At 44.5% G+C, this 14,982-nt stretch overlaps 1 protein-coding gene across 1 annotated transcript in view; it reads right to left on the bottom strand.

Moving 5' to 3' along the window:
* alcama (activated leukocyte cell adhesion molecule a) overlaps positions 1-14,982 on the bottom strand; it is a 73,617-nt gene that overhangs the window by 26,497 nt on the left and 32,138 nt on the right. The window contains exons 2-4 of the mRNA XM_079738550.1: positions 3,808-3,914; positions 2,542-2,761; positions 874-938 (exon numbers count right to left, since the gene is read on the bottom strand). Coding sequence (XP_079594676.1) covers positions 874-938; positions 2,542-2,761; positions 3,808-3,914 — 392 coding nt within the window. The remainder of the gene's footprint in view (positions 1-873; positions 939-2,541; positions 2,762-3,807; positions 3,915-14,982) is intronic.

Here is a 14,982-nt window from a genome sequence, read left to right as displayed (position 1 = left end):
TCTTGGAAAGAGTGACAAAGGGTCAAGGAGACGGGAGAGCGTTATTGTTTTGCACTTACACAAGAACTGGCCGACAGAGATCTAACGGGAAGGAATCATAACACGTGACACGCCAGGGCAGGTGGTGAACATAAGGGCTAATGCTACATGCTAAGAAGAGCGAACTGGAATGAGCACCGTCGCAGATCAAATCGAGAATAAACGGGCACAGAGGTTCAACTGAGGACGTCTGAGAGAAAAACGAATCTGTAAACCACTTTTCAAACATAATTTCCCATGTTGGATTATCTACTGGTTTTCATGAGACATAAAATGAGCAATACCAGCTGTGATTGTGTTTCATAGCCCCCATATGCGTCCTAATGCCGTACATATTCGCTTTTATTCTAAAGAATGTTGGCAAAGTCCCAGCGCTATAAAGCGCGGGCAGCGTAGGTTTGATTAAAACTGAAACAATTTAATTATCCATAAATCCAGTAGTTTATTGAAAGGGAAATGGGTCTGGACTACGCGTCATGAAGAGCTCTTCACTTATACTCACAAAGTAAGCTCAGTTATGAATGTTCTTTGTGTAGACGGCTGATAAACTGGTAAAATGTCCTTCAAAGTTCCCACACCCCCATTCACTCCACAATGGCATGCCATTATTTTAGACCATTTTATTCCAGTGTGGGTCCCAACCTGTGTGTGTGTGTGTGTGTGTGTGTGTGTGTGTGTGTGTTCGTGTGTGTGTTCATTTTTGAGTTGTACATTCACGTTCATGTACATGCATGTTTCCTTGCCTTTGTGTGTGTGTTCCCAGGCGTGCGTGTGCTTCACGCTCGCTTTCACTCTCCATAGCACTCAAGCAGTAGCACGACGCAGATAGCTTACCACCGTCGCCTTGCCCCTGTCCAACATCTTGGCCTTGTCGATGATCTCCGGAGAAGATGGCCTCTCTGTGGAAACAAAGGCGAGAGAACTGGTGCTGAGAACCATGTGTATGTAACCGAGACGTAGCAAGGAGAAGAGCGTCTTTTATTTATTTAGAATAATCCTGCTTCCAGTGAGGGACATAAACAACTCTATTTGGTTGACAGGTCAACTCGAGGGGCCCTCGCCAAGAACTGTGGGAAATGCAGGGAAGAGATGGCCATGTAAATTGGCCTATTAGTCGATGCGCAGGTGAAGAGGTTATGCGTCACCGTCAAACTGTTAGGGGTGATATTCAATTTCTTATCGACCAAGAGGCAGACAACTTTAATTAGGTGGGAAAGGTATATCCAGGTTGAACATCATAATTACCAATTAGCTACCCCATCCCCCTCTCTCTCTCTCTCTCGCTCTCTCTCTCTCTCTCTCTCACTCTCACTCTCTGTCTCTCTCTGTGATTATGCTGAGTTTGCCATGGGCACACATTTTGACATGTTTATGCAAAAGTATGCTAAACCAAGCTATAATTGTGAAAGAAGTAGTATATTTGGCATTGGTTCCAAGGAGCATTCGATCCTGAAGCAGAAATTGAATTGACTCAGTGTGTGACAAATCCACATTCGGAAAGAAAATAAAACCTTTAAAAATATATGTTTTTTAAGGAGGCACCTGGATCCTCTCTGGAAGGATAACGTCAGGATTATTCATACTAGTCCCAATTTTCCCATCATTTTGGGTCTGAGTGACTAATGCGAACAACACTCTTTTTAATTGGTCCAGTATTGAGCCAGAGCACTTCAGCCATTGAAGCCATTGCATTTTGTGGGCGCAATGTAACCCTTAAGGGCAATAACACTACATCAATGCACTTCCTCTAAAATTGCTTGTTTTTGCCGCTGACAAAATGTTATTACAAAGGTGTGTTTTCTTGTTGCTAGGTCGGGCGTTCTCGAGCACAGCAAGTTTTGAAACACAAACAAAAAAAGCCTTTTTTGACAGAACTGCAGTTCTATTGTTAGGGGCGTAATTTCATTCGGTGCGTTGGGTCAAAGTTGAAATAATTTCAACCTTGAGGCAAGTCCCATCTTGCGAGGTCAGGCATTTCCTGGAAACCTAAGGAGTTCAATGCATTCAACATGCCTCGTGTGATTCACTTTAAGTGCCAGACTCCATTATGGAAGGGATCCTTACAGAGAATTACTGTTCCTTTCTTTACCTTTACATACTCTACTAATATATTATATATTATGGGCAGATGGGGCTGAGGTTGAAAAGATTTCTGTCTGGAAGCAAACTAAGAAAATTGGTACCCTCTGGAGGACTGACTTATTTTAGGCGAGACTTTGTTGAAAACTTTGTTTTCAACAAAGTTTTGAAAACTAAGGACATGACTCAAGTGGCCCTCTACAGGGCAGATTCCTTCTGCCCGTTTTGGGTTACCTGGTTACGTCAATCTAGCATCTAGCTACATCCAACCAGATCTGAATGTAGAGAGTGGCGATAGCTAAAGGCCAAACCTCATTATACCCCCGCCCTAAATAGAAAACGGTCAAACTACCAAAAGCCGAGGAGAAGGCAATTTTTTAATATTGGGCTCAAACAAGGGTGTTGGGTTTTCCTTTAACTCACTGTAGATTTCCACAGTCACAGGGTACTCCAGAAGGTTACTTGTGGACACCACCATGCAGGTGAAGACCCTCTGGTCCGCCAGGGACCCACCGCTGATCAGAAGGCTGGAGTTGGCGGCGATGGCCACCCGCTCAGCGTAGTCGCTCTCTGCCTGCACCGTGGCCTCCTGCTTGTGGGCCTGCTTGACCAGCAGGTCCCCAGGGGTCCCATCGTCCCGCTCCTGAAGAGGTACGGGGAGAGAGAGAGGGGGGGGGACAGAGAGAGAGAGAGAGAGAGAGAGAGAGAGGGGAGAGAGAGAGAGAGAGAGAGATAGAGAGAGAGAGGGTTCAGAGCAAAAGGGGGAAAATAATAAGTTAACCAGTGGGATGGGACGGGTGTTAAATGAAGCTTGCGGTACAGAAAATAGTCCTGGTACTAAACCAGACAGCTGTGGCACTGACACTTAATACGGCGATCCCAGCAAACGAATGTGTATTCACTGAGAGTGAGCTCTGTTGTTTCACATCTGAATCCTATGTTAATGTTTGAGGAATACTAAAGGCCTTGGGCTTCAAGGAATATTCCGGGTTGTTTTCCTTGGTGAACTCAGTTTGAGATGAATAAGCGAAAAAAGAGCAGAACAATGGAGAGCAGAAAAAATTTAATTTGACACTGCGCTGGACCATTAGTCATGTCGTTTAACAACCCATTGGTCAATTGGTCTGTGGAGATAGTTAATTTTAATAGGAACTCAGAAAAGCAAGAGGCACTAATTGGGCAAATAGGTGGTGTGCAACAACGTGTCGTAATTCTGCCGAAATCGCAGCCTGTGAAGTGTCCCTAACTTATGACGTGATCATTCTTTGGCTACTTTCGCAGTTTCGAGGGTCAACTTCATGTGTGGAGACACACATCTTGGCTACAGGGTTCACTTGTTACAATGAGAACTAAAAGGTGCCAGGCTGCTGGTGTCATACCTAATTCAACAGGGTTCATGCTTTGAGTCACCGCAGAAGTAATACGCAGAAGAAAAAAAAAAGGGAAGTCATGCAACGTTAGCTCATGAGGTTCTGTGGAAACACACGATATTATCTAGCTTGTGGTTGGCTCTTCATGGAAATACCCCAAGTTCCTTTCTGGTCTCGCAAGTTAACCACCTTAGAAAAGTAGATCATCAGATCATCTGATCATCGTGGCTTGCATGTTTATTCACCATCCTACATCAAGCGTAAAATAACCTATAGCCCTTCAAACAGCATCATGGAGGGGATGGTGGCTCATACTTACGTATTTCCATTTGATGAACATCAGGCCCTCTGGTGGCGGGGCGCCTTCATTGCACGGCACAACCACCGTCTCTCCGTAGAGGCCGCTCACCGTCCCCAAGGCTTGCACTGCAAAACAGCAGAGAAGAACATGTTTTTGACACACTGTTGATGGCATAACATGAGAGCTCCTTGAAGCTCGTGAGATTGTTGCTGGTCTGGTAGTGAATGGAAACAGAAATAGTGGTTTGGACGCTTTGGAAATGCACAGCGATCGACGGTTTGAAACGGTTTCCTGTAAAACAAGGGATGCATGAGCAGTTGCTGCAAGTCTGTATGGCCCCCTTCCCCTGGCTGGAAAACAGCGATCGCGGCGTCGGATAGTGAGACGCTGACTCATGCATGCCTCGATTGAAGCTGATGTGGCCTCGCCCACGGAGCCCAAAGAGCCCTACAGAGAGCATTCAGGGTGGCTCTGTGGTTCAGTGGCGCAGGCAGCCGGAGGGATGGGGGGGCAGGGGGCCGGCGGGGGGGGGAGACAGCTGGATGGATGGAGGTCACGGTGGAGTTGATGGGTGCCGAAAAAGAGGTCTCCACGCTCCACCACTGCCTCTCTGTGAGCTTTCAGCACGGCAGCCGGAACAAGCTGGAGTTTCGCATTCCGGTCATACCGGAGCTGTGAGGCCATTCATTGTTCCCGCGTGCGCGTCGGCTGTGTGTGTGTTTGTGTACACTGTCAACCTTGAGTTCAATGACGGGCGGGGTGTGGGGGGGGGGGGGGGGGGGGTGTGCCCAAGCGTGGTATGATTCTATGTCGATGATCGCATGAGGAAGTGAAACAATAAATTTTGGTGAATGCTGTGAAATGTGGCAAACTTCCTCGTCATAAGCTGAGGCTTCGTCACTGTTAAAATCAGATGTTTATTGTTTCATTGGCTGTTAACGCAATGTCTGTCTTGCGAGTTCCGTCACCCCAGGCCAGGATACTACACTCCACTCATCATGTCACCCTCAAGGGGACTCCCGTACCGAGACTCCAGAGGAAGTTTGTTTAGTTTTTCCTACTCTGGGGTCAGATCTTTTTTCTTTCTTTCTTTTTTTCCTTGCCCCTTTGAGGCCTTAGGGTCAGGGAATTTCCACTAATCCCATTTAAATGAGTGGCTGTTTAGGCCATTGGAAAGCGATGAAATATGAAAAATAACCTCATGCACTCGGAAGGATTTTTCGACATTTTCAAAGGTTCAAAAGAACGCATGAAAAAAAGGGAATGTACAATTACAAAGATTTTATGTGACGCGACAATTATAATCAATCATCACATCACATTTTGATTCCAGTGACATTGCTGGTTTCAATTGTGTTTCAAAAGCTTTTATTCTGACACCGATGACAATCATTTTTACATCATGCTGTATATAATCATATGCGGTATCATAACTACATAACTGCTTTACGACGCCTTTCTATAAAGGTAAATAATATCGTCTGCGTTGCTTTTACTCCATCTAGATAGCAGTCTCAATAATCTGAATGCCTCAGAATCTAAAATCCAGCCCTAAAGTTGTGTCTTATCCAAAAACATATCTGTATCCAAACAATCGTTGTTATGCTACAAGTCTTATGAAAGAAATGTGAATTAATGCAATGCAATTTATTGCAACAACAAAGAATCACAAGGAGAGCTATTTGCTGAGACTGGGCTCAATATATCGGTGCACAAAGAAAAGAAAATCTCTCATAGATGACGTAAACAAACATTCACCATGGTCAATTATGAAAAAGGTGCGTCTGGCAGAGATGCCAAGCACCAAGGTAGGGGCGGACCACGGGAGACGCTGCCTACGGCTGGGTCTTAATCCCTTGAGGTGCGAGGCGAATGGGTTCACGCCGCTTTGCTGAAATGTCAACAGCTTCTAACAGGACGGCGGAACTACTACCGGTTGGTGGGAAAACCGACAGAGCGTATCTTTGAATTTGACTTTTGTTTTGGAACAGTATGCCATTAGCAAAGGCTCATGAAGAAGTCCCGTGCTTTCTGCAGAAGGACCAAGCCTGCTTCAATCTTTTCCATCATAGTGTGTGTGGCAGTGTCGGCAATCAGCTGCTCAACATGTAAATGTTGAATAAAAACTTAGAAAGTTATGGCATCCTTAAAGTTTGAAAAGTCAATTTTATGCCTGGACATTTTTCTTTTCTAATGTGTTTTTTCTTCCTTTCAAGCAGATCAAGTGGACTACACATACAAAGGGAGAATGATTTAATTATAAATTGGGTTATGTTTGCAGGGGTAGCAAAGTTAACAATGGCGATGGTGAAGGGGTGAAGGTCTCTGGACGAATAAAGTTCCTTTGTTAACGCCCCTCCCCTTCCCCTTTAATGTTTATCTACGCAGGTGTGGAACGTCATGGCAACAGGTAGTCAGTAAGGGAATTATCAAGGAGGGAAGGAGATTAGGGGGGGACAGACAAGTGAATAAATGCTGCCCTTTCTTTCTTCTCAAAAAGGGCGCTATTGTGTGTCTCCTTCAAGGCACAGTCGGGGCATGACGAAGGTCTCTGGGAGGCTAAACTATATTGAGTTTGTATCACCGGGAAATATTAATCCTTTTAGGGAGGAAATGGAAAAAAAGCTCAAAATATATTCAAGTGTACAACTTTATAAGTCTTTTCCTCAAGAAAGATCAGTGCTAAAGGTGATGTTAATGCCAAGTTTGCAGTTTCTCCAGAAGGTATTAAAGTACAACGTTGTTAAATCAGGGTGTGTCTTTAATGCCTATTCAACACCATTTTGAACACCTTTTTTCTTCCAATCGTTTCATTCATTGTTCTACTGTGCCCTTAATACCCATTGAGGATAAATCGGTTGATAATAGTTCAATGGACGACATCGAAATAATTAAATGATTTGTAATTAATAATTCATGTGGTCACATGCTCATCAGAATAAGAGTTGAATTAGGAAGAGGAATACATAAACCAAGTTCTTATTTTTCGGCTGATGCAAAGGAAACAATAGATTGCTAATTAGTGCAGCAAACTCCTTTGTCCATGTCCATGTATGCCTTAACAAAGGAGCACTAATTGCCAGCTTGACGCAGTTAGACATTACATTCAGAGAATTTGCTTGCATTCAAGTTTACCTATCAATGACATAGTCGTCTCGTAAACATAAAAGGAAAAACTAAGGTTTCTCCTGTCTGAAGAAATTGTTTGTATTATTTATATCCCAAACTGCACAAATAAACTGAGGGAAAATAGCTCGGAAACATATTACTGGGTGCTTTCAAATCCAAGTGCTGTGTTGATTCTCCAGTAATAGCCATTGCGGGAGTAATAAAACATTTTGTTTATAAGGTTGCATGTCTACATCTCTCCGTATATAATTGAACCCCTTAAAGATAATAGAAACTAGGTACTACACTGCAATTTAGATGTTCTTTCTTTCTTTTCTCCCTATTGGGTCTGGCTACCCTCCCCAACTGCAGAAAGGACTTGGATTTGATCCTATTCCTCCAACAAAACGTCTTCCCCATGCCCTGCTCAAACAGAAACCGGCTCCATTGTCTTCACCACTTCGCTACCACCTACCACTTCGCTTGTTTTTTTCCTAAATGGAACAAACAGCCATGTTTCCTCTGGCAGCTTGTATACAAGTGGCTTTATCTTAAAGATTAGCCAACACCCAGACAACGTTCCCTGGGGGACGAAAAACAGCTCCCTCGCTTACCCTCGACATTCAGGAAACCTTTTAAGCATTGGATCATCATTTTTAAATACAGCAAGACGCTGCGGAAACACAATTCAAACGCGTGTTGTCGTAAACCGCACCTTCCGATAGGCTCTGAGGAATCAGTCGAGCACTGAGAGGATTATGTTCACATCGCTGCGTAGGCAACAGCACCGACCGACGGCAGGTTCCGCGTACGTACAGCATTAAGGATGTGCGTTGCAAACCCAACATGGGCACCTGCCAAACGCCAGCCGCCTCAACCTCTCACAAGTCACACTTCTTTTTTCGAATTGAAAAGGGTTTGAATGGTTGTTATCTATTGGTTTCTTTCTGAGTGCACCTGTGAGTGTGTAGGCACCCCTGTATAGGGGTGGTGTGTTGTGGTGTGGTGTGGAGAAAGCGAGAAAGAGGTGCGATGGTGATTTTCTAGTGAAATACACGAAATCAGAATGAGGCTCTTGATTTTCTTCTTTCCTCTGCCGTAATCAAGGGTAGATAGATCTAGCGGGGAGGACAATGAATTTAACAGCGTGTGGCAGAGCAGAGCATCATCAAACCACATTTAATCTAGAAAAAAACTTCAAACCGAGGACTTAAAAACAACCATGGCTGGCCTCATTTGGTTTCCTCTACAGCCCGCTAAGGCTATCTCTGGTTTCTCCTGCTCTCTGAATACCTCATGTGTAGGCAGTGGTGGGTGGAGTACTGAAAATCTATACTCAAGTAAAAGTACAATTACTTCCTTTGAAATCTACTTGAGTAAAAGTAAATATTCCAATTTGAAAACCTACTTGAGTAAGAGTAAAAAAGTACTTTGTTATAAAGTTACTCAAATTACAAGTTACTTTACATTTTTGTATTGGAGTGCTTGGAGAGAGAAAGAGATGCACTCTTAAAACATTTCTTCACAAGTTGCTTCATTGTGTGTATTGTTCATTAAACATGCATACAACAATACGTACAAAAAAAAACATTTAATTTCAAACAAATTTACACTATAAACGTAAATTAATTCCAGCTATGTGCATATGACAAAAGGCAAGAGTTTTGTAGGAACACAACCAATGAAACACTAACCAGGCTGGCTTGGTTAGCTGATTAGTCTTCATGCGATTGCGATCCAGCCTACGCATAGCATGCACGCACACTCACAGCCAGACACAACAACGACGAACAAGTTCCAGAGTGGTCTGCAGAATACAGAGCCTGTGTAACATAGTATCTTTAGAATTATATGAACTCTACGTGGACCGTAACCCCGCACCCCCTGCCGAAAATATCTTGCTGCGCGTCTGCATCCATGGCGTTTCTGGTCGTCAGTCCCAACGTAACGGTCGACTCGTCTCCTCGGCTATGAAATCGCAACAATGTTGCAACCTAGGGAGGGCGCGTCGGTAACGTGTACGCTTGTATTACAGTCAACGAAGATAATGTGTTTATCAAAATACTAATTTTAATGAAGGCACAATGGAAAATGTAATTGAGCAAAGAGTTGAATTGTAAATCAAATATTTACTCGAGTAAGAGTAAAATTACAGACTAAAAAAAGGAACGTGAAAAGTACTCGTTACCCGAAAACTTACTTATTACTTATACTTAGTAACGCGGCTTGTAACGCGTTACTACCCACCACTGTGTGTAGGTAAGATGTCTTTATACACACACGACCTCGGTATGAGAGGGACGGAGAGTGTTTATTCACTTGTTTGTATGTACTGTTGTGGCCATACTTTAAACCATCCTACCACACCACAAGTGCTCTGCCAAGTGCAGAGGCGAATCATCATGACAATGTCGCTCTGCATACCATCCTTGACATTGCTGCCCAGTGGATGACTCTTTCACTCTTTCAGTCAAGCGATGATACAAAGCCACTTCATCCACATTGATGGCATGGAGCATCCTTAGCTTAGTGTCCCCCAAACACAACATCTTGAGTGAGTCCCAGTAAGCAGGACGACGTTTGTGGCAAGGACAGTTTGAGGAAGGGTCAGAATTGAGGGGGTGTTTAACCCTGGAAAAATAGATAATTATGAACGGGGCTTTTAAAGGCCCCCTAAAATAAAGAAATTAACTTCCAACATTGAACATTGGTCTGTTGACTGTCATGCAAAATAGAAATTGTAAAGTTCTCCTAATATTCTCAAAATTGCCATGGAAATCATCCAAACAGACCCCCAAAACCAAAAACAGCACAACAAAAATAAGCCATTGTTTAAAACACAGAATTTCCCACCCTGGTTTGTAGAGCCATTAGAGCAGCGACGTTGCGTTGGAAAAGAGGTAAATACAATACAACGGCTGGATTCAGCCACCACAGGAAAACAAAACAAGGCAAACAAATGGTTTGGAATTAATGGCGGCTAAGTCGGTTTTTTCGCCCGCCGTGGTGCCGTATAATCGGATACCTTCGGAACATTGTCTTGAGGAAAAAACAAAAAAACGAACAATCATGACTAGCGAGCTCTCCAAGCGGCGCCAAGCGAGCAGTGAAAATGCCATGGAGGGAACGAAATGGATGGAGTGTCCGGCGGGAATGAGAAGCGGAATGCCGTGCCACCAGCAGCAGTTGGACTCACTGATTGCTTATGAAAACCTTTAAGACTAGTGGCTTCGGGGCACTACCCACTCACCAACTGACTTTCAGCGTCCCGTTGTGTACACAAACAAATATGAGAATACAACACACCCCAATTATCAACTGACACTGTAAAGACGCTGTTTACCTGTTGCAAACCCTACAATGGGAATGCATCTCCATGTTTATGTGTGTGTTGTAGGGGGAGAAGGTTATTTATAGAGATGGGGTTGTGGTGTGTGAGTGGGAATAATTGTGAAATTGAGACAACAAGAGACATCGGGAAAAGCCGGGGAGACGGAGCTGCTTATCTGAGTAAGCGATCGTCAGAAGGCTTGGTGGTTGTCAATCGGGCGGGGCGGCTGCTGCTGATGGTGGAACGCTGATTGTAAGAATGGCTAAATATGGCGGCTGGGCGCAGGCATGCAAGGGAAATAAAGCAGGGATAGGGGCGTCTGCTGCCTAGCCTTTGATTGTTGCAGGTGTTATCACCACAGACAGGCACAGGGGGGAGAAGGTGTTTACACACAAAGCTTTTCACTCAGACATCGCCTTGGCAGACAGGCGGGTGCCACACAGGCCTTCTGCTGTTTACTGCCGTGTTACTCTTTTGAGTCGATGGGAGCATGAAAACATTGTGGATAACGGGAGCACCTATAAGAAACGGGGAGCGGGGCAAAGCCGAGCGGTAACACATGGACTTACAGATTTGCATCGATGTGCAACGGCTTGACACACTCTGGCTCCCACAGACGAGAGGGGAGGGGGGAGTGAACAGTGTTGAGCTTTAGGGAGTATGGCTATATCATGTTCTCTGCACGTGGGAGGAATTTAACGTATCAACCCATAGGAGTAAGAAGGAGTTCAAGGCCAGAATTTGGATAGGAGGAGGTTGGACGAACTGCATCAATGACAAGCGATTTAATCAGAGTTTTCACATTACAAAGTGCCTGCCAGGAGCCAATCAAAAGGCTGCCTCAGGATTCTTGAGGCCTAATTATCCAAACATTTCTGATGTACGGCTCCCTGGATGACATGGATGCCTGGCTCTGCATGATTATGAATGGCTGAATAAATGACTGCCCCGGAGTGGAAACAACTCAGCTCAGAGTGAGCGGTAAAAATAGAGGGACCTCTCAATCTTGGTGACATGAAGTGATTTTGCCCGACGTCGTTCGTTCCTCCATTCCTCTGTCTCCATGCCCGCAGTGGTGCCACTTGTCATCTCCTTCTATCATCTATTTCCAAGGCTTGAGCATCTCAAACAGGTCATAAGTTATGGCCCCAGTCTATACCCCTAATCACACCCCTAATCGCGAACAGTACTCTCTCCTGCCCGCGTCACTCCAATTAAGTGCAAACACAGACAAAGGCTTTTCTAATGAAGGGCCTCCTAGACAAGGCTGGTACCATGAGAACAATTGATTGCACATTAAATAAAAGGGAGTGGGGCTTTTATTATTTATGTGGGGGGGGGGGGTTCCATGACTGCGACAGGATCCAGGCCTGTTTGCTCCGCTCTGGGACACAGAATAACTGTGTCTCTCTGACAAGCCTAATAGCAATGAGCCCAGCGCTGTCGCCACTGTCTGGAGTTATCAATCCAACCAAGATTCCCCCCCTTCTCTAATACTGTGAGCCGCTTAAACAAGCCCCGAGGTTTAAAATTGTTCAACTTTTGCAGCAAAACTCTTTTTAGTTGAATTCTTTTCAGATAAGAGAACAGAATTTATTGTAAAACTACAATAATGATAGCTCAATAACGCATGAATAAGAGAGATGAATGTATTTTATGTAGTACATCCACTGAACAGAATACAACATAATAGAATAGAATAGAATTTGAGTTAAAGTTGATCCCCAAATAATCTCACTAACCCGAGATGAGTGAGTCATTCCATGGAGTCTATCCAATGAACAAAATGGGAGATATTAGAACCAAGGACAGTACATTAGCCCACTACATAAGCTCATTAACAAGAGATTAATTAGTCATTCCGCAGAGTACATCAACTGTGCAGGACAGATACTCACTACTAACATCAGTGAGACATGATGATGACATCCATTATCTCAGATAGTCAGTCCTGAAGGTGAATGTGTGTGATACATCATGACCTACTGTAGTTGGAATTGTAAGGCTAACATCTTTCATTTCAGAAAGCGATACAGAAATGTTTCAACCTAGATGGCAGGAGAGAAGAAAAACAATGGGTGGGGGGAAAAGACAGTCTTTTCAAACATGTAGAAGATCTTCAAAGCTTTGAGGAGGTGAAACAGGTCTGGCTGGGTATCTGGAAGTACTGTTTCAATCGTGGGTCTGTGTGTGTAGATGCCTTTTGTTCCCTGGACAACCCTGCATGAGAAGAAAAGATAATAACCGTGTATCTCTGCTCACCCCAGAGTGGGCCTGGGCGGGAATGAGCTGGTGTGGGAGGGCATGGGGGCGGCTCACAGCAACCTTGGCCCACCATCAAGTCGGATCACAATAATGGGGGATAATAACGGCCTGGCAACCCGTCCGGCACGGCGTAATAGTCTTTGCTCGCTGGACACAACGCTTAGCAGCGTTTCCACCGGCCAAAAATAAAAATGAAAGCTGTAATCTCATTCTAAGGGATGTAATTGAAAGCGAGCCAGCGCCACAGGGCCAGGAAGTGTAAGTGAGCAGATGGTGATTAGCACCGCTGTGATCCACCACTCGGATGAGAACCCACCCCCCTTTTCTGAGCACGCCGACGTGAACTCGGAGGCGCGTGTTTGTGGCAGATGCTACGCTTACCACGCGCACTGGAGAGACAAGAGAAGCGCTGTCCCTTCTCATAAATACCCCCCCCCTCAGTTCCCTGTTTACCCCCCCTTCTAGGATTCGCTGTGTGCATCGTCAGTTTTTTTGATGCTCCATCGTGGCGTCTCCATAAGATGGAGGACGGGGGTTCTTTCCACCAACGCAAGACTTGAAACACGGCAAAATGAATTATTCTCACCAAGGTCATACAACCCGCTCCCAGAGTAAAAACATCTTCCATCTTAGCTGTCAAGGGGAGCGCTGAAAACACACCAGCACACACACGGAGGCATGGAAACCTGATTTCCGACGGATACGGCGCGTTCCAATGTTTTCCCAGTAATTGCATTTTTCATTATGAATGTTTTTTGTTTGAGAAAGTGCCAGCTTCCCTTCCCAAGGGGGCCAATGGGTTAAAAGTCGAGGGATTGTGGGATTAGACACCTAAGGGATGGCGGGTGGATGCCGTGTCAGCACTTAGGAGGAACAAACCCGTGCCATCTGCGAGGTCCCCGGGCCCTCGTGTAAAACTACACCTCCAGTGGCGCAGGGCCAGACCGCCGGGTTCTCCAAATCCTGCTAATGGATCGGGTTGCTGGCAAGCAAACAGGCAATTTGTCTTTGGCATAAACGGCCAATCAAGAGACCATATGCGCATCGATATGTCTGTCAATATCTTGCAGGAGGTCCATCTGTAACCAACTCGGCGTTACACCGGAGGGAGACCAGTCTAAAGTGGTGTTCTGAACCCAAGAAATGCAAAGCAGGCTCTTGGCTGTGACCTTGAATCTCGCATTACAGAAGCGCTACAATTAGAACGTCTTCTATGACTAATTACGCCACACCCACAAAGCTAAGCTGAATGTTTTCATTGAGTAAAAAGTGTCCAGTATTGATTGGCCCGAAGACTTCACACCAGATGAACCACAGTAGTTGTAGACCGCTTGGCTCGTGTGTGTCTAGGACCAACTGAGGGTATCCATGGCAACTCATTATTTGACTTTGCCTCAGTGAAGTTCAAATGATATATTTTTTTAAGTAAACAATTTAGGGTAGATCAAAAGAAAGGTTTGAATCTTTTGGGTCAAAACCAAACCATTAGTAAAAAATGATTTAGAGTAGACAGGAAAAAAACTCAACACAATATTCCTGTCACGGAACAACTACAGGCTATTATTTTCCCTCAGAGAATTCTCTTAAAGTATTTCAGAGACATATCCCCTGAATTGCCTAATAGAATTCTTAAAAAGCCATTAGTAAATGAGTTCTCATCACTTTAGCCTACAATTTACTGTGCCCTTGTAAATATACAGTATTAAACCAAGCCAAACGTAAAATTATTACTTTACTAATTCTCCAGTACAGTGAGTTTTGTTCAAAGGTTTGGCATTATGGACCTTCTCATAGGAAAAAACACACAGTTTTGTGTCTTCCAAACAGCCGCTTAGTGGAAGGGGAAGTGGCTGGAGTGACTTCTCTAAAACCTGAAGGCTGATGTTCAGTAAAACACACATGGCCACCTCAATTCCCATCCCTCTCATTCTGTTCTCTGTCTCTACTTGTTTGAGAAATCTTATTTTGTCTCCATTATTCAGACATAATGAGCTCTCTGCATTCCTCCAGGGTCTATAAATCATGCTAGCCATTGCTGATAGTTCTGCTTGGGCTTGTCTCATCCGAGAAAAGGAGCGTTTGTTTTGGGGGAGTTGATTGAGTCTAAAAGCGGTGTGCAGATTAGCCGAGGCGAATGTACGATCTTTCTAATTCATTGTTGCCATGATGACATATTTTCAAAAGGGGAAAATATGAAATATGCAAAGCCAGGCAGACGACGGCAGGTGTGGGTACAGCAATCTTCTAATCCTCCTGAGATTTAGGGGCTGTTTTGTAACTGTGCATAATTATAAACGTGCCTAGTCGTTATAGATAAAGATTTCCAAGAGCAAGACCATTTAAATCAAAGGCAGCGCGAAACACTAGCCTAGCAGCTTGAGTCAAAGGCAAAATGGACATGCGATCCAGGGTTTGGCTGGGAACTAAGCAATGCTAATTACTACCCTTTAACCACCATCGGTGCATGAAGCAGCCACAAGATTTATACT

This window comes from Pollachius pollachius (assembly GCF_949987615.1).
Source record: "Pollachius pollachius genome assembly, chromosome: 6".
NCBI classification, from domain to species: domain Eukaryota; kingdom Metazoa; phylum Chordata; class Actinopteri; order Gadiformes; family Gadidae; genus Pollachius; species Pollachius pollachius.
The sequence above is the reverse complement of the archived record's forward strand: the minus strand, read 5'-3'. Positions and strand labels throughout refer to the sequence as shown.